General features: G+C 41.4%; 2 protein-coding genes across 9 annotated transcripts in view; both read right to left on the reverse strand.

Annotated features, from left to right (window-relative positions):
- The window catches only part of LOC110515208 (ras/Rap GTPase-activating protein SynGAP), a 115,342-nt gene extending 113,195 nt beyond the window's left edge, over positions 1 to 2,147 (reverse strand). For 3 of the 8 annotated variants that reach the window (XR_005042057.1, XM_036973041.1, XM_036973040.1), the window contains exon 1: positions 1,734 to 2,147. Coding sequence is in view for 7 of the 8 variants with exons in the window: in XM_036973041.1 (XP_036828936.1) it covers positions 1,734 to 1,755 (22 nt within the window). In the remaining variant the exon portion in view is untranslated. The remainder of the gene's footprint in view (positions 1 to 1,733) is intronic. The other 5 variants (XM_036973044.1, XM_036973042.1, XM_036973046.1 and 2 more) reach the window with 3 other exon arrangements.
- A 5,623-nt stretch (positions 2,148 to 7,770) lies between these two features.
- Positions 7,771 to 21,841, reverse strand: LOC110515238 (PHD finger protein 1). The gene is made up of 15 exons (XM_036964708.1): positions 21,426 to 21,841; positions 20,779 to 20,857; positions 20,602 to 20,683; positions 19,846 to 19,932; positions 19,238 to 19,332; positions 18,567 to 18,715; positions 17,026 to 17,121; positions 16,467 to 16,535; positions 16,120 to 16,243; positions 15,685 to 15,752; positions 15,279 to 15,410; positions 13,114 to 13,192; positions 8,634 to 8,749; positions 8,279 to 8,362; positions 7,771 to 8,098 (listed from the first exon to the last, which is right to left on the reverse strand). The coding sequence occupies exons 2-15, from the start codon at positions 20,854 to 20,856 to the stop codon at positions 7,771 to 7,773; spliced, it is 1,587 nt and encodes a 528-aa protein (XP_036820603.1). The 5' UTR covers position 20,857; positions 21,426 to 21,841.
- Positions 21,842 to 23,229: the final 1,388 nt, after the last annotated feature.

The raw sequence follows: 23,229 nt of genomic DNA on the forward strand, positions 1-23,229 counted from the left end.
ACTGTAAAATTGACATGACTGGGTTGGCTCAGTGGCTGGCTGGTGCTCCATGCTGTCCATCTGCAGAGAGAGAGAGAGAGAGAGAGAGAGAGAGACCTACCTACAGTATCTTATCTTCACATTAAATGTCCATGTGATACTCACATAGAACTAATGACTTTTGAACATTTAAACATTGGTGTAAAATACAAAATACAGGAGAGCCAAGGCAGCACTCTGCGTATTACTTCTATGACATTTTCAGTCTAACAACTTTAAAACCGATGCCTTTCGGCGTGGTGTTCGTCAGGGAGAGATAAAACAAGTGTTTTAATAGGGAACTAATGTTCAGTCAGCCATAAGTTACAAATATGTGGCTGATTTCATTTTGATAACATTACCTTGAGATTCAACCACAGACTCCTCTACCCAGAAAGCCTGTTACATGTAAAAGGTTCATGGTGCCATCTATTGTAGTGGAAAGAGTATAGCCTGTACATTCCTATTGACACGGGTTTTGAAGGTATAATACTACTGTGCACACATTTTTCTGGCAGTGATCTCTCAAGAGTGGGCTTGCGTACAGTAGCGTAACATCTCACCAATATTATGCAACCAACTTCTATTGCTGTGCTCACACAAGAGGCCGTTGGGCTATATCCGCTTGTGATGTGTTAGATGATGACCAAAAGCATCATACGCCAGAGTTTGAACTGACCATTCTCTTTGAATGACTGATAACTTTAAGACATTCATGTATTGGATGCTGAACATGATTTTGGTTTGAGCTTTGTCAATGCACCACCAGCACAGCAGTACAGCAGTGTCCTTACTGTACCCGGTGTTACAAGACATCACACCTCAGCAGCCTCAAGTCTCTCCACCCCCCACCCCCCCCCCCTCTCTCTCTCTTCTCTCTCTCTCCCTTTACCTCTTTCTCTCACTCTCTCTCTTTCCCTCTCTCTATTTTTCCCCTCTCTTTCTCTGTCACACACATTCTCCTCACACAAGAATTGCAGTTGCTGTACAGAGATACTTTGGTAATAGGGACTGGACTCCGTGTACCATACAACCCTTGGATCCCTCAAAGTCCCATCCAACTTTCAAGTGGCCATAACATTTCACACATACAGTCAAATAAAGCATTTGAAGGCTGCATGATTGAAGTAGCTCACGTTGCACTCTGTTTCACACAGCATTAGTCATGGTTGCGGTGTCACAATACCAAGGGAACTGATTTGAACATACACTTTCAGGGACCATTTTCCTCCACTACAAACTCATTAAATATTGAGTTTAAAAAACAAGCAAATAAGTACCCCTTCAGGCTCCTTACTGCACACATTGAATAGATATGACTCAATACTAGAGGGGCAAAGTTACAGTGTCATGGAGATACAGTAGGCTACCTGTGACTGTGATCTAAGGATGTTGCACACAGGGAAAAGGACTTGCAAGACTGTGATACCAGCAGGCATGCACACCTCAGCACATTGCAACACTATGGACTATCCTACTCAGCATACACCGGCACAGTGACATATTGACTGGCACACAGTGATAAAACCAGGTAGGTAGCTACCTCGAAGACACTACCTCTTGCTGTACCTGCCTGTGTTTCCACTACGCCGCGTTAACGCACCCCTTTTCTAAATTCTGTATTGTATGATGGAGAGAGAGAGAGAGAGATAGAGAGGGGGGGGGGGGGGGGGGGGGGGGGGAGATGCAATAGTGGAATATATCAGTTCTCATACCTTGAAAGGGAACATAGGACATGTTCCAACGGCATTGAACGTGGTCTTCGAGTCTTGACAGTCTCTCGGCATGCAACAAAAATACCACACACCAGTCAGAAAATAAGGAATACGCTATTCACAATTGGAGTCGATGGTAGCCAATATTCCACCGCTGTTCAAAAAGATAATTTATAATCCACGATCGCCGAAAGCCATTGAAAATGTATCCCCGTGCATAAAAATATATGCACAAATATATCGCACGCACCGTTATTGAGGTGTGTGGGGAAAACACGAGAAAGAGAGAGAGAGAGAGAGAGAGAGAGAGAGAGAAAGGGGGCGGATGAGTGAGTGCGCGCGTGTGTGCGCTTTCCATTATATCTATAGCCTATCTATGCATTGTATATTCCATGTTTGCGCCTTGAAGTTCAAGAAGCAATGATGGCTAAATCGCCTTATTGAATACGGCCCCTTCTACGACTATCAAACGCGCACGCCACCGCACGCAGAGTCACACACAAACACGCTACATAGTTCGGTGCTGCTGCCAATAACGCGGTAGACTACATTACAGTTCGCTATAGGTGGTAGGCTAAAAGCTAGGCTATTAGGAAGTCTGAAACTTAGTTTAGATTGTAGGCCTATATCTGGTGACATGGTCAATGGGAATAGTCTCAAGGGGGTAAACTAAATGAATGGTCGTCGAGAATGACTTCCACAAACTCGTCTCAAATGTCAAAACGAACCACATTTTTTTATTTGCCTGTAGGCTCTAAATTTAGAACAAAATTGTTTAATCTTTATTCTTGCACTTTTATGTTCCATTAGAAATATTATGGGCAAAATGATTGATAAGGCTATTGGTCATTTTTAGCGACACATCTGAAGTTGCTGGTGTCCAAAAATGAACAGAGCTAAAAGTAGTTATACATGTATGGAGCCTACCTACACATTATCAGGCTCAGTAATGGCATCACGTGTGCATTTGGAAGCTGATGATTTCCTCTTGGATCCAATAGTGGTCCATAGAGCCAACATGGCGTCCTGCTCGGTTCAGTTGCTTCACCTGCCTGCATAGTGCGGTATCAAACTTGGATTATGGCTACCACCTGGCGGTTGGCTCTTGCAGCTGCAGTTGGAGACTGAACGGGAATGCACTTTAATCTTTCCTTTACACCTCCTCCTAGTGGGAAACGAAAGTAAATACAAGCATTATACAGAATTACATCCAAAGCTTTCATGCTGAATATACATTTCGGCCTAACCGACCTTTGTAAAGGTCAATAGTGATCTGCTAATTAGAATGACACCATCTATACGGGATAACATACAGTTACTGCAGTAGGCATCATCATAGCCCTCTACGATTCACAAGGCTATCTGAAATGTCACTGCAATGAATCAACTGCTCTTGACATGCCATGGCAAAGAGATTCTTGGCAACAGAGCCATAAGGACTAGCCAGTCTGTTTGCCTGGCAGAAGGGCTATTGATTCATCACGTAATACCTGCATGTGAATGGGGTGTGTAGTCTATTGCTATACCAATAGAATACAATGGAATAGAATGGAACATAACTTTGTCTCTGAAGTGCAATTCATCATATGTTATTATTGGCTGGCCTACTGTAAATACAAATAGGCCTATACATATTGTAAGTAAAAAAATAAATGGACAGAAAACACTCAAAGCACATTAGTAAGATGTGAAGGGCAACTTTTAATTTTTTGAATTTTACATGGGCTGTGTCAGCCTAGGTTATACGTGTATAAACGTAATTTGACCAAAAGTCCAAAAATACATCAAACCAAACTTGGACTTGACTACAAATAAAAAAAAGAGAAGACTTAGCTTCTTGTTCCTCAACTCAAAATCAGATTTACCCCAGTCCTTTGAAGTCATTTTGTATAGTTCCATCTATAACCTACAGTAACAAACACTTGACGGGTCTATAGACATACTTTACCATAGAAAACATACAGATACATTCATTACCATCGAACTGATGGTTCCACAGACCTCTTCCTATTCAACTACAGCCAAATTCACTGAGAAGTATCTAAATCCTAAACTGGGATGGGAAGGACTGAGTTGGGAGGTTCATTTGGCCTGCACTGCTGTTTAGAAATGTGCCAAACCCTTTGCAATCCAACCTAGACTCGGGGGTAGACGTAACATAATAAATGTAAATCTATGGCTCTCCAGTTAGTATACAGTGCCTTGCGAGTATTCGGCCCCCTTGAACTTTGCGACCTTTTGCCACATTTCAGGCTTCAAACATAAAGATATAAAACGATATAAAATATATTAATTTTTTTTGTGAAGAATCAACAACAAGTGGGACACAATCATAAAGTGGAACGACATTTATTGGATATTTCAAACTTTTTTAACAAATCAAAAACTGAAAAATTGGGCATGCAAAATTATTCAGCCCCTTTACTTTCAGTGCAGCAAACTCTCTCCAGAAGTTCAGTGAGGATCTCTGAATGATCCAATGTTGACCTAAATGACTAATGATGATAAATACAATCCACCTGTGTGTAATCAAGTCTCCGTATAAATGCACCTGCACTGTGATAGTCTCAGAGGTCCGTTAAAAGCGCAGAGAGCATCATGAAGAACAAGGAACACACCAGGCAGGTCCGAGATACTGTTGTGAAGAAGTTTAAAGCTGGATTTGGATACAAAAAGATTTCCCAAGCTTTAAACATCCCAAGGAGCACTGTGCAAGCGATAATATTGAAATGGAAGGAGTATCAGACCACTGCAAATCTACCAAGACCTGGCCGTCCCTCTAAACTTTCAGCTCATACAAGGAGAAGACTGATCAGAGATGCAGCCAAGAGGCCCATGATCACTCTGGATGAACTGCAGAGATCTACAGTGGAGGTGGGAGACTCTGTCCATAGGACAACAATCAGTCGTATATTGCACAAATCTGGCCTTTATGGAAGAGTGGCAAGAAGAAAGCCATTTCTTAAAGATATCCATAAAAAGTGTTGTTTAAAGTTTGCCACAAGCCACCTGGGAGACACACCAAACATGTGGAAGAAGGTGCTCTGGTCAGATGAAACCAAAATTGAACTTTTTGGCAACAATGCAAAACGTTATGTTTGGCGTAAAAGCAACACAGCTGAACACACCATCCCCACTGTCAAACATGGTGGTGGCAGCATCATGGTTTGGGCCTGCTTTTCTTCAGCAGGGACAGGGAAGATGGTTAAAATTGATGGGAAGATGGATGGAGCCAAATACAGGACCATTCTGGAAGACCTGATGGAGTCTGCAAAAGACCTGAGACTGGGATGGAGATTTGTCTTCCAACAAGACAATGATCCAAAACATAAAGCAAAATCTACAATGGAATGGTTAAAAAAAAACATATCCAGGTGTTAGAATGGCCAAGTCAAAGTCCAGACCTGAATCCAGTCGAGAATCTGTGGAAAGAACTGAAAACTGCTGTTCACAAATGCTCTCCATCCAACCTCACTGAGCTCGAGCTGTTTTGCAAGGAGGAATGGGAAAAAATGTCAGTCTCTCGATGTGCAAAACTGATAGAGACATACCCCAAGCGACTTACAGCTGTAATCGCAGCAAAAGGTGTCGCTACAAAGTATTAACTTAAGGGGGCTGAATAATTTTGCACGCCCAATTTTTCAGTTTTTGATTTGTTAAAAAAGTTTGAAATATCCAATAAATGTCGTTCCACTTCATGATTGTGTCCCACTTGTTGTTGATTCTTCACAAAAAAATACAGTTTTATATCTTTATGTTTGAAGCCTGAAATGTGGTAAAAGGTCGCAAAGTTCAAGGGGGCCGAATACTTTCGCAAGGCACTGTATGTTACATTTTGTATGATATGTCTTAATTTGTGGATGTTGTATTATATGTTACGAATTTGCAAAATGTATGTTTTACGAATTCCAACTTGTTGTGGCTAAAGTTATCTAGGTGGCTAACGTTAACTCCACTAGGAGTTAAGTTAAAGGGTTAAGGTTAGGGGACGGGTTAGCTAACATGCTAAGTAGCTGCAAAGATGCTAATGCACTAAAATGCTAAAGTCTGTGATGAGATTCGAACACGCAACCTTTGGGTTGCTAGTCATTCGCGTTATATTCCTACCCATCCACATTACTTCCCTTTTTTTTCTTAAGTAACCTTCTGTCTTATCTAACCATACCAAACGTAACATATCATACTAATTTGAGTGTTCCAGATTTACATTTACTATGTCACGTCTAGTCTATGAGACCAGGCTGAGCAATCATCTATTCACTCTTATAAACCGGGTCATTCGAGCCCTGAATGCTGATTGGCTGAAAGATGCGGTATATCAGACTGTATACCACGGGTATGACACAAAATTACCTGTTTGCTGTTCTAATTACATTGTTAACCAGTTTATAATAGCAATAAGGCACCTCTGGGGTTTGTGGTATATGGCCAATATACAATGGCTATGGGCTGTATCCAGGCACTCCACATTTGGTAGTGCTTAAGAACAGCCCTTGGCCGTGGTATATTTGCCATATACCACACCCGTTCAGGCCTAATTGCTTAAGTAAGAGATGGCATATTTCACATCATTCAATCTGGGGAACGGGTGACATCTTGCTGTGGTTTTAAAAAAATGACTGAAAATGTTTTCTGTTGACATGATTATAACATGTTGTGTTATTTACGTATTTACTGTAACTACACCTGTAACACAATCTGTCTTCTGGGGGACACAACGCACACATTTACTCTTATCTGTGTTTTATCCCACAAAAGGCAGAAATAAAGATCTGTATAAATATAAACTCTGAACCTTGCACTATGATATTCTAGAGTTCTATACACAACCTCCTGTTCCACTATGATCTCTGGGGCCCAGTTCCAAATCAAACACAAACCCATAGCCCTAACCCCTTAGACTCTTGGGTGCATCTGAAAGGATCGGATATATGAAAAATATGATGAACGCTGCACCTTTCCCTCTGATAGACCTGATGAAACATAAGCCATATTGCTCAGATCTATCCAATCTTGTCAGATCTACAGTGTCCAGACTAGTGCTTAGGTATCAGCTTAGAAGTGGGCCAGAGTTAACGCTATCTCTCATCCTCAGTGTAAACCTGGTAGATAGGAGCTGACTCCTCTGTCTATGGCCTAAAAATGGAAAACAGTACAAATAGTTTCACCTGCACATAATACCATAATTTGTTGAATTCTCTTCCCTAAAACAATGCAAAAACACCCCTCAACAAATTGACAGTCAAATCTGGCTCAACGAGCGACCATTTTCCATGGCTATCTGATCAAAGATTTTGATCAGTAATCTTGAAGAGATGTTTTAATATTTGTTTGGAATGTATTTTACACTAATTCTGTGTGTGAAAGCCTACACAACATTGTCGTGACTCTTCAATTGCAATTGGTGGATGAGGAAGAAAACCTTATAGAATAGTTATCATACATGCCATACATTTCAATCACCTGATCCCTGGATTCAGGTCAACTTCTCAATCTGCAGATGCACAATCCAGATAGGCACTATGCAACCACATCAAATCAAATCATTCTATAATAATATACTGTGAATATATAAATCTAACTATAAAACAAAAGCCCTGTTGTGGCTCCTAATATATTTCTATTACATACTATCATGTAAATCAAGTATGACAAAAGGTAACGTAACAAATTGCCTATAATCAAATACTGTATATACAATCTTCAAACGTAAACATGATAAATGCAAAGGCATATTCCAAAGGTATACAGTACAAATATAGGAGAAACACTAGCAAAGAGGGAGATATAGTAACACGTAGTGTGATGATATAGAATGGAGGCGATATCGTTTGAGCAACCTGGATTTGCCTTGTGTGGGGTTTTTGTTTTGCTTGTACTTGAAGTTGCCACACATTTCTGATGTGGCACCTGCACAACAGTCATTCTCCCTCTCCTTCTCCCTCTCTCTCCAATATCCCCTCTTTCCTGCCAAGCACTCTGGTGTGTTGATCCTCTCTGCCTCCCTCCACCCCCCCCATCTATCTCTCACTTTCTCTCAGTACACACTCACGTTCCCCCACTCCACGAGGTACTGGACCTTCCCGTCTGGCGTTACTCGCCTCGCCAAAATCCTCACCCCGTCCCCACCCCCCCAGCCCCTGACAGCTGACCCATCCCCCCCGCCCCCTCCCCCCACGCTGCCCGGATAGGAAGGGACGTCACGCAGCAGGAGGGAGGGGCAGGGATCCAACTTCTGGCCAGGCTGGTGCTGGTGGTGCTGCTGCTGGTGGTGGTGGTGGTTGTGATGGTGGTGGTGGTGATGGTGGGAGGATGACAGGGAGAAGGGGAGGCAGGGGGGCGGCACTCGACAAGGATCTTCCGCACTGAAGAGAGAGAGAGAGAGAGAGAGAGAGAGAGAGAGAGAGAGAGAGAGAGAGAGATATTAATATTTCACGATTCATACTTTTTTCCATTGTCATCCAGGCACAGGTATGGTTTCCTCTCTAGATGTCTAGATTGAGGGTAGTCCCCAGAGAGCAGGAGGAGCTGTGGTTAACACTGACCTATAGTGATGCAGGGTTCTGGAGATGGCTGGGGCGCCGTTATAGGTGGGGTGATACAGGGCAAACATCCGCTTAGGTGGAGAGCTGTGGAAAAAAAATAAACAAATGGACATAGAAGCAACAATGCTTGGATTTCCACTGACATACTGACTAATACAAGCATTTCCTACACCCACAATAATATCTGCTAAATACGTGTATGTGACCAATATAATTTATTTTGATAAGGGTAGCCTAAATCAATGAGGATGTAATGTAAAGAAAAAAATAAGCTAACACTCTGTAAATACAGTACATTGCATTATTACTTGTTATACAGTATGTAAAGTGTAACTAACACAATAACAGCACCAACCCCAAATTCAGCTCCTCCTCCGACTTCCTGGAGTTGTAGAGGTTAGTTCCACCTACGTAGCCATGGCAACATGGCACAAGATCTATTGGGGTGGCTGGGACCGGGGGCGGACAAGGCTGGACACAGGAGAAACACTGATTAGCTAGTATTTTGACACCAAATCAGTGAATCCAATCACACAGACGTGATACTGCAGTTCATGTCCTTATCTTTATAGAATAATTCATACTGCTTGTGAATACATCTAAATAAAAAACAAGGTCTATTAACATACTGTATCAAATGATACATATCATTTAAAAAAATGTAATTGCATTTCACTTTTAAAAAGGTCGGCCGCTGGAATTTTGTCAGTACAAAGGGCTAGCCTTTCAAAAAGGAAATATACACTACCATTCAAAAGTTTGATGGTCACTTAGAAATGTCCTTGTTTTTGTCCATTAAAATAACATCAAATTGATCAGAAATACAGTGTAGACATTGTTAATGTTGTAAATGACTATTGTAGCAGGAAACGGCTGATTTCTAATGGAATATCTACAGTTGAAGTCGGAAGTTTACATACACCTTAGCCAAATACATTTAAACTCCGTTTTTCACAATTCCTGACACTTAATCCCAGTAAACATTCCCTGTCTTAGGTCAGTTAGGATCACCACTTTATTTTTGGAATGTGAAAAGTCAGAATGATAGTAGAGAGAATGATTTATTTCAGCTTTTATTTCTTTCATCACATTCCCAGTGGGTCAGAAGTTTACATACACTCAATTAGTATTTGGTAGCATTGCCTTTAAATTGTTTAACTTGGATCAAATGTTTCGGGTAGCCTTCCACAAGCTTCCCACAATAAGTTGGGTGAATTTTGGCCCATTCCGCCCGACAGAGCTGGTGTAACTGAGTGAGGTTTGTAGGCCTCCTTGCTCGCACACACTTTTTCAGTTCTGCCCACAAATTGTCTATAGGATTGAGGTCAGGGCTTTGTGATGGCCACTCCAATACCTTGACTTTGTTGTCCTTAGGCCATTTTGCCACAACTTTGGAAGTATGCTTGGGGTCATTGTCCATTTTGAAGACCCATTTGTGACCAAGCTTTAACTTCTTGACGTCTTCAGATATTGCTTCAATATATCCACATAATGTTCCATCCTCGGGCCTCCCGGGTGGCGCAGTGGTTAAGGGTGCTGTACTGCAGCGCCAGCTGTGCCATCAGGCTCTGTCGTAACCGGCCGCGACCGGGAGGTCCGTGGGGCGACGCACAATTGGCCTAGCGTCGTCCGGGTTAGGGAGGGCTTGGTCGGTAGGGATGTCCTTGTCTCATCGCGCACCAGCGACTCCTGTGGCGGGCCGGGCGCAGTGCGCGCCAACCAAGGTTGCCAGGTGCACGGTGTATCCTCTGACACATTGGTGAGGCTGGCTTCCGGGTTGGATGCGCGCTGTGTTAAGAAGCAGTACGGCTGGTTGGGTTGTGTATCGGAGGACGCATGACTTTCATCCTTCGTCTCTCCTGAGCCCGTACGGGAGTTGTAGCGATGAGACAAGATAGTAGCTACTACAACAATTGGATACCACGAAATTGGGGAGAAAAAGGGGTAAAAACATGTTTTTAAACAAATAAATGTTTTTTTCCAATGTGCCATCTATTTTGTGAAGTGCACCAGTCCCTCCTGCAGAAAAGCACCCCCACAACATGATGCTGCCACCCCCATTCTTCACTTCGACTTGCAAGCATCTCCATTTTCCCTCCAAACATAACGATGGTCCTTACGGCCAAACAGTTCTATTTTTATTTCATCAGACCAGAGGACATTTTTCCCAAAAAGTACGATCTTTGTCCCCATGTGCAGTTGCAAACCGTAGTCTGGCTTTTTTTATGGCGGTTTTGGAGCAGTGGCTTCTTCCTTGCTGAGCGGCCTTTCAGGTTATGTCAATATAGGACTCGTTTTACTGTGGATATAGATACTTGTGTACCTGTTTCCTCCAGCATCTTCACAAGGTCCTTTGCTGTTATTCTGGGATTGATTTGCACTTTTCGCACCAAAGTACGTTCATCTCTAGGAGACAGAACGCATCTCCTTCCTGAGAGGGTATGACGGCTGCGTGGTCACACTGTGTTTATACTTGCGTATTATTGTTTGTACAGATGAACGTGGTACCTTCAGGCATTTGGAAATTGCTCCCAAGGATGAACCACACTTGTGGAGGTCTCCAATTTTTTTCTGAGGTCTTGGCTGATTTCTTTTGATTTTCCTATGATATCAAGCGAAGAGTCACTGGGTTTAGGGTAGGCCTTGAAATACATCCACAGGTACACCTCCAATTGACTCAAATGATGTCAATTAGCCTATCAGAAGCTTCTAAAGCCATGACATAATTTTCTGTAATTTTCCAAGCTGTTTAAAGGCACAGTCAACTTAGTGTATGTAAACTCCTGACCCACTGGAATTGTGATACAATGAATTATAAGTGAAATAATCTGTCTGTAAACCATTGTTGGAAAAATTACTTGTGTCATGTACAAAGTAGATGTCCTATAACCGACTTGCCAAAACTATAGTTTGTTAACAAGACATTTGGGGAGTGGTTTAAAAACAAGTTTTAATGACTTCAACCTAAGTGTATGTAAACTTCCGACTTCAACTGTACATAGGCGTACAGAGGCCCATTATCAACAACCATCACTCTTGTGTTCCAATGGCACATTGTGTTAGCTAATTCAAATTTATCATTTTAAAAGGCTAATTGATCATTAGAAAACCCTTTTGCAATTATGTTAGCACAGCTGAAACTGTTGGTTTGATTAAAGAAGCAATAAAATTGGCCTTCTTAAGACTAGTTGAGTATCTGGAGCATCAGCATTTGTGGGTTTGACTACAGGTTCAAAATGGCCAGAAACAAATAACTTTCTTCTGAAACTCGTCAGTCTATCCTTGTTCTGAGAAATTAAGGCAATTCCATGTGAGAAATTGCCAAAAAACTGAAGATCTCATACAACGCTGTGTACTACTCCCATCACAGAACAGCGCAAACTGTCTCTCACCAGAATAGAAAGAGGAGTGGGAGGCCCCGGTGCACAACTGAGCAAGAAGACAAGTACATTAGTGTCTAGTTTGAGAAACAGACACCTCACAAGTCCTCAACTGGCAGCTTCATTAAATAGTACCCGCAAAACACCAATCTCAACGTCAACAGGGAAGAGGCAACCCTTCTATGCTATGCTGGTCTTCTATGCAGAGTTGCAAGGAAAAAGCCATATCTCAGACTGGCCAATAAAAAGAAAAGATTAAGATGGGAAAAAGAACACAGACACTGGACAGAGGAACTCTGCCTAGAAGGTCAGCATCGCGGAGTAGTCTAGAAAGTCATTCGGGCCTAGCCCGAACCATGAAAAATAGCCCTAGACCATTATTCCTACTCCACCAAACTTTACAGTTGGCACTATGCATTGAGGCAGGTAGCGTTCTCCTGGAATCTGCCAAACCCAGATTCGTCCGTCAGACAGCCAGAAGGTGAAGTGTGATTCATCACTCCAGAGAACTCGTTTCCTCTGCTCCAGAGTCAAATGACGGCAAGCTTTGTAACACTCCATCGGACGCTTGGCATTGCGAATGGTGATTTGCTCGGCCATGGAAACGTATGTATATATAGTGTATATCTGTTTATCTGTCACCTCCATTTCCTATGTAGAAGTAGATTCATATTGTGGAGACTGAGGTAGAATTTCGTTACAGTGTGAGCTCGCTACCATAACAACAAAAGCATCAGTACTCTATCCCATCTATCATTTGCTTCCTCAGTTCTCAGCACACCCTCAGGTCTATCAACCTCCAATGCTTGACTGTGACCCACAACATATACAGTAATTACAGCAGTGCTATACTAGCATTGTCCCCTTACTAGCGTGCTGTCCCTTTAAATCGAGGTGCTCTGTCAATGCTGCACTGTCAAAGTGCCAGCGCCACCTGGCCAAACTGTAATCGACTGCAAAGTGCACTTGGAAGCGCTCCCAGATGCCGCATATCAGCGTACCTTCCCCTCTCACTTTCCCTGGGATAACCAACCTGCCCCAAGATGGCAGATGATTCATGTCCGCTCAGGATACAACATTCTGCTGGAAGTACTGCCCGCTGAAATACGACTGATCCATAACATTTATTGTCTCAGGATTAGGGAGCCAGCCTAAGCAGTAGTATAAAAGGATGTGTATTTTCTATTCATATTAAAAAATATATTTCTAAACCCGTGACCATAACATGCCGTCATACTCGATCGATTGAGTCATAAACCAGCTTCAATAGTGTATGAGGGGTAGGCTGGGCTTTGAAGAATATGTAAACAGACAACACTGGCTATAAGGAGAATCTTTTCTCCACACACTGACTGACATGTCGTTCCAATGCCAGGCAGCTCTTTGCTATGCAGTGAGGAGGCGACTGATGTCTGATCTCTCCCTTGATGCCTGGTTCGAGGCAGAAGCACTGACCTGTGTCTCCATGATGCGCCGCTTTGATTTGCGTGACTCTGGCCCCACCGCTCTCCTCTGGCAGGGCAGTGACAATGGGCTGCTCCACACAACAACACAGAGACACAGTCAATAACTTGAGGAGTGGTGCATTGTTTTCACTTAGAAAACTACAGCGTGAGTCAAAAGTTTGGACACACCTACTCATTCCAGGGTTTTTCTTTATTTTTTAAAACAATTTTCTACATTGTGGAATAATAGTGAAGACATGAAAACTACGAAATAACACATGGAATCATGTAGTAACCAAAAAAAGTGTTAAATCTAAATATATTTTAGATTTGAGATTCTTCAAAGTAGCCACCCTTTGCCTTGATGATAGCTTTGCATACTCTTGGCATTCTCTCAACCAGCTTCATGAGGTAGTCACCTGGAATGTATTTCAATTAACAGGTGTGCCTTGTTAAAAGTTAATTTGTGGAATTTCTTTCCTTCTTAATGCGTTTGAGCCAATCAGTTGTTGTGACAAGGTAGGGGTGGTATACAGAAGATAGCCCTATTTGCTAAAAGACCAAGTCCACATTATGGCAAAAACAGCTCAAATAAGCAAAGAGAAATGACAGTCCATCATTACTTAAAGACATGAAGGTCAGTAAATACAGAACATTTCAAGTACTTTTAAAGTTTCTCAAGTGCAGTTGCAAAAACCATCAAGTGATATGATGAAACTGGCTCTCATGAGGACCGCCACAGGAAAGGAAGACCCAGAGTTTCCACTGCTGCAGAAGATAAGTTCATTCAATTTAACTGCACCTCAGATTGCAGACCAAATAAATGCTTCACAGAGTTCAAGTAACAGACATCTCAACATCAACTGTTCAGAGGAGACTCCATGAATCAGGCATTCATGGTCAAATTGCTGCAAATAAACCACTACTAAAGGACATCAATAAGAATATGAGAATTTCTTGGGCCAAGAAACAAGAGCAATGGACATTAGACCGGTGTAAATCTGTCCTTTGGACTTATGAGTCCAAATTTGAGATTTTTGGTTCTTTGTGAGACGCAGAGTAGGTGAACGGATGATCTTCGCATGTGTGGTTCCCAGCGTGAAGCATGAAGAAGGAGGCGTGATGGTGCTTTGCTGGTGACACTGTGCGATTTATTTAGAATTCAAGGCACACCTAACCAACATGGCTACCACAGCAATATGCTATCCCATCTGGTTTGTGCTTAGTGGGACTATCATTTGTTTTTCAACAGGACAATTACCCAGCACACCTCCAGATTGTGTAAGGGCTATTTGACCAAGAAGGAGAGTGATGGAGTGCTACATCAGATGACCTGGACTCCACAATCAGCCGACCTCAACCCAATTGAGATGGTGTGGGATGAGTTGGACCGTGGAGTGAAGGAAAAGCAGCCAACAAGTGCTCAGCATATGTGGGAACACCTTCAAGACTGTTGGAAAAGCCTTCCAGGTGAAGCTGGTTGAAGGAATAACAGGAGTGTGCAAAGCAAGGCAAAGGGTGGCTACTTTAAAGAATCTCAAATATAAAATATATTTCAATTTTTTTAACACTTTTTTGGTTACTGCCTGATTCCATGTGTTATTTCAGTTTTGTTGTCTTCACTATTATTTTTCAATGTAGAAAATAGTACAAATAAAGAAAAACCCTTGAATGAGTAGGTGTGCCTGAACTTTTGGTATAAATGTGGTGTTTTTTATTTTAAGCCTATAGAAAATGAAAGAGAAGATGGTGTTGAGAATGTTTAGCAAGATGATCAATGTCCACATGCGAATGCGCACACGCACGTATGCACACACACACACACACACACACACACACACACACACACACACACACACACACACACACACACACAACACACACACACACACACTACAGATTATGTACAAATATTAGTTATAAACATATTAACCAGAGTGAAATAAGTGAGTCCTTCCCATCATGATTTAATGAGGCACACAGGAGCCTGTTTAGTTAGGAACAGTTGTTCCTATCCAGCTGGAAGGACCACCGTCTACAAGGTGACGCTCTTTTTCATTATTGTAAATGTGCAATTAATTACTAGAATGAATGTATCCATATAAGGAGTTGAGTCCTGGGGCTTGTGTTTGTAATGAGAGAATAATAAATCACAGAAGTTGTCCTTACTCTGACCTTCTCCTTTGGGTGATGTTGATGGGCGGGTCAGTGATGAGGGGAGACGAATCAGAGGTCAGGGGAGGCGGAGCTCGGACCTGGAGCCCAAAAAGACACTTCTTCTTCTTGATCTCTTTACCAGAGACAAACCTGGATGACATCACAGAGAAAAAGACTTTCAAAACTTTTCGACCAAAAACTTTGTAAAGTCAGGTCATCGTTCTTTTTAAAAACAAGTTAGCATTATTGTCTATGTTTTCTTATCGTTCTCTATTGATAATATCAAAGAGTTAACTAACTGAAACAATTAACTAACTGTATTTTCTTTAACCAAATGTACAATTCCAGAAGCAACGCTATCATAAATCTGGTCACGCATAGCTGTGGCTTCTGTTTGTTCTTCGCATCATATGCAGACTCTCACCTGTCTTTGTTGGAGTTCAAAGCGTTGAGCAGATTGTGGCAGCGATCTTGCCTTGGTGTGTCAGAGAGCTGGGGGACAGAGAGGAATGAAAATCAGGAGCTTGATTAACACTGTGGATGGTAGCCTGAAACAAATGTTAACACATTTAGAGACACATTGACGAAAGGTAAACATCTCCATGGATGACATAGTTAGTTACTAATGTGATTTGTGAACAGCTCATTAAAAAAGGGTATGACTGATTTGAATGCAACTGCAGTACCTGAGAGCCACATAAAATACAAATTATAATTACCATTTAAAATGTGCTAAATAACAATGGCAAGTAGCTAATGAAATCAAAGCACATAATTACCACATGACTGCTAACCAATGACGCTAGCTAACACTTTCACATCGTTTCATCATAGCACGTAAGTGAGGACATTTTTATACCGAGCCGAGAAGCAAAGAGTCCCAATTCTCATTGGCAAACGACATGATTTCATGGTCGAAATCAAAGTATTTTCTCTTGCAGCACAAGGAGAGGTGGTAGAGCACCAAATGGGCCAAATCTACCCTGTATTTACAACAAACACACCAGGAAAAGACACAGTTAGTTCAGAATTTATCACATCGCAAAGCTTTTCATTACATTATTGAGTAAGAGGAATTAACATATTGTAACCCACACGACTCAATAAACCTGTCAGAAGAAACTGGTTTTCAAGAGTGTTTCAGTGTGATAATCCCTGCAGTTTAAATGATGTATTCTTCTCTTAGCAGATACTGTATAGCTTTACCAGCTCATGGGTAGCCGTTGAATTGTCTCTGGTCCGCTTGCACAGACTGAGCACTGGAACTCATAAAACCTTTCAGAAAGAAATAGAACACAGATTATTCTATTTCTGCCTGTGATTGACCAGAAATAAAAAGTCAATGGAAACATAACATAGCATGTGGTTGCTACTGTCAGCAAATTCTACCCAGTTTCCATCACCTGTTTAGCAGATGTAACAAAGCAGCACATTCTACCTCACCATCAATCTCAAACATGACTTTCCTATGCAGAAACAAAGAGTAATGTAATAAATATATCATGGGCATTAAACCAGTAGGATAATACAGATGGTTAATGTGACAATAATGGTGTAATGGACTGGACTAATTTGAATTCATTTTAAACCTCTACCACATTACATTGGACACCAGAGAGGCAGAATAACAACTGCACTGCTATTAGCAATGAACACTAACAGCATTAGCCCTACCACTGCCAGTTGTATAACCTCTCTGTTATGGTTTGACAATGGTAATGCAAAGGAGCAGTACAAGGTTATAGATAACAATACTCTGACTCACCTGTCTCCATATAACAACGGCTTGGTCAGACACTGTGTGCAAGCTTCATGAAACCACTGACCACAACTTCCACACTGCAACATTTTCAGGTTCCACCTGCAGTTGATAAATAAGAACATTAGCCACACTCTCCAATGGCCAAAACATAGCTAACATCTGGTGGCCACCTGACAAGAGTACAGTATATTATGTATTTTTCAAGAGGCTGCAATACTCAACTGAAAAACACATTATGTCTTGACAGTAGAGCTGTATAATGGTGAAAAGGGCATGCAGGGTTCCGACATGAATATTCTATTTGTTTTTGTTGGTAAGGAAAATGAATAGTAAAGCTTATTAACCAATACATGTGCTAAACACTAGTTATAAAATGTTATTATTAAGTGATAATGCCCGAGAAGCCGGTGTTTGGAGGATACATTGGTATGGGTGTTGTTAGAACCGAGTCAAAGTCGAGGGCCGGCAAACCGTGTCAATATATTCTCCGAACACCGACTTTGAGGGCATTATGACTTTTATACAACCGGTTAACAACATACTCAAATAATGATTGACATATTTTCATTATAAATGTTATTTGGATTAATGTATTCATACCATTTCAATCCTACCACAAGATATAGTCCCGACACAAATCTAGGCTTGCTACCCAAGCCGGCTGGTCATTCGTTCAGTTGCCAGAGACGCGACCCAGTCGTTCAGTCTTTTTGTTCTGTATCTATGGATGCGACCCAGTTGTTTGTTCTAAATGTTCCATTGAAATACTGACTTGCAACGTTGTTATCCCTTGCTTGCTATCTAGCTAACTACGGCTAACTTACAGTCATGTAAAACAGTGCAGCAGGAATAAGAGCAAAGTAGCTGCATTTGTTTAAGCTGTTTTCTAGTGACATTTATTTGGATACATCCATAACAATGAGCTAATGAGGCGCGATTTCGCCTGACATGGAAAATGTGCTCTCTCTTTAGGACACTGTTGTTCAGAGGAGCTAGCCAACAACACAGCTAACACAATCACTTCAAACTGGAGCTGGAAAGACTTCAAACTAGCTGCACTTCGTTTCATTTGACCTGTTTTCGATTGATAGTTCTTTGTACATATCCATACAAATTATGCTGATTCATGATTTCAACTGGCTGAGAAAAGCTGCCTTCCTGTCTGTCTCATCCCGACTCCCTACACGTCCATTAATATGGGACAGCTGGAGATCCAATTTGAATATTGAAACAATGTTGCAAATGTCGGAGAGACAGACACCAATGTTTTTACATCTCCGCTGTTAAAAACTAAAAGTTAGTCTAAAAGAAATGTGAGATAATGTCTAGATGCTTTTTATAGTGGAGATCAGTGGATTGCACAGTCAGATGGAACACAGTAAATAGGCATTTTAACATCATAGATTTAGCCAGTGGTAACTTGTGGAATAGACACCATCTGGAATGCGGTTTTAACCAATCAGCATTCATGATTAGACCCACACGTTGTATAACATAATTTATCTACTGAGGGCATCTGTTAGAAGCTATAAATTGTCACTCACTCTCCAGGTCCGGCACAGTAGCAGTAACACTGCTGCTGGTTGGTCAGATGCTGTGGGTCCCAGTCTAAAGATGACAGCTGATAGGGCAGCCGAAGTTTCATGATTTGCATGAGCCGGGCAAACCGTCCTCGTTTGATGGCTCCCCCTCTCTGAAATAAATGTTGACAAATCGATTCACTACAGCGACCTCTCCATTCCCGGTCATGTCAGTACATTCAAGATAGATGACATTGGATGGGAACTATCCAGGAAAAGCAATTCATCTCATTTTATTGTAGGTCAGCTGAGTGAGATAATATCTTGAGAAAAGTCAGGTCAATGAGATATGGACATTGGCCGATGGACAATTAGCCCTTAACCACAGTGCTCCCTCATCTAACACCTACAGTACAGAATTGGAGCATACATGAATTACTGACCATAATCACAATAATACAGTATAATCTTGAAATAAATCTGCATTGACGAACTGGTCAGATGTCCAGAAACCATAATACAGAGTTGCAACATTTCTGTGGTGTCCTTCAGATATATCCTTTGACAACACTGTTTAACACAACACTGGTATTGAAATCCTCTGGATAGATAAAAAAAAAAATGTACAAGTCTGAAATTGATATTTTCCCTGAGCCAAGAGGCAGTGTGTGAAACAGAAAGATTAGCAGTCTAACCTTGGTTGCCACTGCAAAGACACATTGCCGACATATCCAAGAATTGCTGTCAGCTTCCGGCTCAATGGACGGAGTGTGGCACTCAGGATGATAACCTGTTATGGAATGGAGAGTGTTTACTGTAATTCACATGCTGAGTATATGTTACTGATGGAGGACTTTTCCTTGTCTCTTTTCATGAAATATTATACACTGAGTATACAAAACATTAGGAATTGCAACGCTGGTGGGTTTTTCACGCTCAACAGTTTCCTGTGTGTATCAAGAATGGTCCACCACCCAAAGGACATCCAGCCAACTTGACACAACTCTGGGAAGTATTGGAGTCAACATAGGCCAGCATCTATGTGGGACGCTTTCGACACCTTGTAGAGTCCATTTCCCCCAACAACTGAGGCTGTTCTGAGGGCAAAAGGGGTGCAACTCAGTATTAGGAAGGTGCTCCTAATGTTTTGTACACTTAGCGTATATTATCTGGTAGAAAATCTGAAGAACAAAAATAGATGGCATTGTTTTTTTCTTTCTTTAAATTAGTTGTGCCTACCCGTCATAAGTTATTATTTGAAAATACCTTGATGAATAGTACATGACATGCTGTGTTTTCTTACCGTGACGACATTTAAGACAATTGATGAGAGGTTCTTTAAGAGGCGGGGCATCACAGACACAGCAAACCTCTTCCACTCCAACTGAGACTTAAGCGAGAGAGAAAAGGAGTGAGTATCAGAGAGAGGGGGAGAAAGAGAGAGATCACTCAACAGTGTTAATTTATGTATATTGATTCATTTCCTTGCCACTTCATTGATTTCAATGTCTCCTGCATCCTTTCAGATTTCACTCCTTTTGACATGCGGATATTTGGCTGTGCTTCCCTTCACTTTACACTAACTACGTGGGGGCGCCATTTCCCTATGGAGTCATTACACTAATAAATTCATTAATACACCAATTACACCTAAAAGTCCCCCATCAGAAATGCCAACATTTCCAGGGAATGTTGTATTTCAACCTTGACTAAAGACCTTAATTGCACAACATTCTTTTGAACTACAATGCATCGGAATGAATAGAGAGCGTCAAATTAAGAACAAACTTTTCAAAGCTGAGAGAGAAACATTTTATGAATTTCTTTCAACTCCCTGAGGTGAATCAAGGTAAGGTAAACATAAAGATGATTAAAATACGATAATGGAGAATCCTCAATTAGCCCCCTAGCTATAGAAAGGGTAGATGTGAATGAAATAGTTTTATCCACATTTCAGGGGATAATACTTTGATTCAAAAGGAAGTCCACAGTGCCCAAAACCCCTCCGTTAAATGTGTTGTGTTAACTGAGGAAAACAAGAGTAAGTTGTAAGTCTTACAAGAGTGAATGTCTTTTCTTAGGACCCAGAATTCCGAGTTGTCCTCAAATCTCACCAGACAACACTGCTTGACTCCATCTACCTGAGGAGAGGGATGGAAAGAGAGTGGAATTGTTCACTCAAACCTAAATAGAATACTCTCCAACTGCACACACACACACACGCACACACACTTACTCTTTTCACATTACCGAGGTACAGTAGTCCATCACTCCATCGAGCTAACACATCATCCCCTTCACTTACTCCCCCCATCCTGAAGAGAAGTGAGAGAGAGAGATAAAGAAGGGGTGAGGGAGAGGAGGGGGCTCATGTGAAATGGAAATCCGATTTATTCACTGAATACTTTGCTGCCATTGCTGACAGAGGTTTATGGCCTTATCGTTCCATAGGCACTTGGCTGGAGTGGATAAGGGGATACATTCTCACAAACCCAGCATAGCCACAGTCAGAATCCAGCAGATTTAATGATGAGTGTAAGTGCCCATGCATTGAGCAGGACAAACCATTATGACACAACACATGTGAGAAAATGCATTCACCACTGCATGATGACTGCACTGTAGTTTGATTGTAACACCACTGTACATCTCTCTACTTTGCTTTCTCGTGCACTTCTGTGTTGTATCCTCTTTGAAAATCGAAAACGACAAAACTTGAATAGAAAGGAATCGCTGTAGCCTATGGACATAATCTCTGCACATCCAGCGGTTGTTCCAGTGCAGGCACTCAAGTCAAAGAGACACATGATACATAATAGCATTTTCTGATCAATAAAAATTAACATAGACAGTGTTGCTGGATGAACAGAGAGCCATTGATACCTGTCAAGTCGAACTCCTCTCCGTTGGGGTCACAGCGATTCCTGTGCCGGCTTGACATGAAATATTTTATCTCTTCTGTTTTCCTCTCGTCTCAATTACTGGCCGGTTGGATGTGAAGCCTACGTGTGTGCCAAAGTGGATGTGCATGTATGTGTCTGTGCCAAGCGCGTATGTCAGTCAAGTCGTCAGTGAGACACCGTCGGTACGTCCGTCTTTCCCTCGGTCTGTCTGTCCTCCGCGACGTCGTTTCGTCATGTTCCCTTGCCTTTGCTCTCGTTTCTCCACCTATTGATGCTATTAGGCGTGTTTGTCAGAGCAGCACGAGAATCAACCCGCGAGAGACGCCATCATCCCTGCCTCTTTCTCGACCGACTTGTTGTGACGCAGACATAAAACACCGAGAGATAGAGTGGGAGGGAGATAGGGGGGACCGGGGCAACGGCGGCGGAAACACCTTAACATCCGAAGAAATTACCTCTAAACCGTTATGACAAGGAAAGCTGTGTTTTCCGAAGATTTAACTAAATTGTGCTAAAAGCCAGTTAAAAATCAGCCAACGACGATAGTCGCTGGAGTTTATGTGGCCAATTAGTGGAAGTTTACATACCTCATTAATTGGTACCTCCCAAAGAAGGGTGCTGCAAGTTTGGAGTCCTGGAGAAAGTTTTAGAAGGGCCAGTGGAAGATGCGCTCACACGTGTTATTCACCTTCTCTTTTTTTACCATTCAGTAAATTCCACCATAAATAGTTTCCTTGCTATAGTCAGCATTTTTCTTTCCTTCCAGCTAAAATAAACTACAATCATAATGTAATCATAAATGATCTAATTTCTTAATATTACTACACATTTGTATTATATAGCCTAGGCTTCAATATACAATATGTATAATAAACATTGTGATTGTTTACATAGAGTTATTTGTGCAGTCTTTGTGGTCCCCTTGCCAGATAAGCCTATTTTCAGGTTTTTGACACTATACAAAGTTAGCCTAAATAATCAAGGATAATTAAGGCTTGGATTAGTTTGAGAACTTGTCACTGTCATCAAAGGGAATTGTTGAATGTGATTTACAATAGTCTATAGTTGTTCTGTACATTTCCTCTTATTGTGAAGTATTACATATCTATGATCAATCATCTATTCTTTACAGCTCAATAATCTATGCATATGCTCAGTAATGTCATCACCACTTGCCTCTGCTCACTATCACCATGAATATCACTGGTCACACAAGCTTTCATTTCTCACAACAACTGGGTGATAACATAACATGGTAATAACCCATGTCAGAATGAGTAACAATTTTACTTATTTACCATTGGTTAATTATGAGTCCTAGAAATTGCACACACGTTCATGTTTATAATTTATGAACTGCAGATTAAAGGGTATTTTAAAGTGTCATACCATAATTTAGCACTGACAATTCTATGAGTAAGCAACATAGCCTATAATTTAATAGTCAAAGCAACAAGTGATGAGGTGTTTCATATGTTATTTTTATCGTTAGATGATATGTATTTGTTCATTTGCTTGTTTTTGTCATATGAATGTATCAAGCATATGGTAAGTATCAAGCATATGGTAATATTGTGCTCAAAATGGCCACTGGCATTTCTGAAGGATGACAATGAGTTACTCATTGGCAACACTAGATGGCGAGCACACTACACCTTCTAATGCACTGCTCTGTCAGTAGTGTAGTGTAGTGGTAGGCTAATAAAAATGCAGTGGTGGCATTTAGCTGAACTACAGTTCAGTTCACATAACTGTGTGATGAAAGAGATGTTTGGAATGTATCA

The sequence above is a fragment of the Oncorhynchus mykiss genome, chromosome 3 (genome assembly GCF_013265735.2).
Source record: "Oncorhynchus mykiss isolate Arlee chromosome 3, USDA_OmykA_1.1, whole genome shotgun sequence".
Taxonomy (NCBI): Eukaryota; Metazoa; Chordata; class Actinopteri; order Salmoniformes; family Salmonidae; genus Oncorhynchus; species Oncorhynchus mykiss.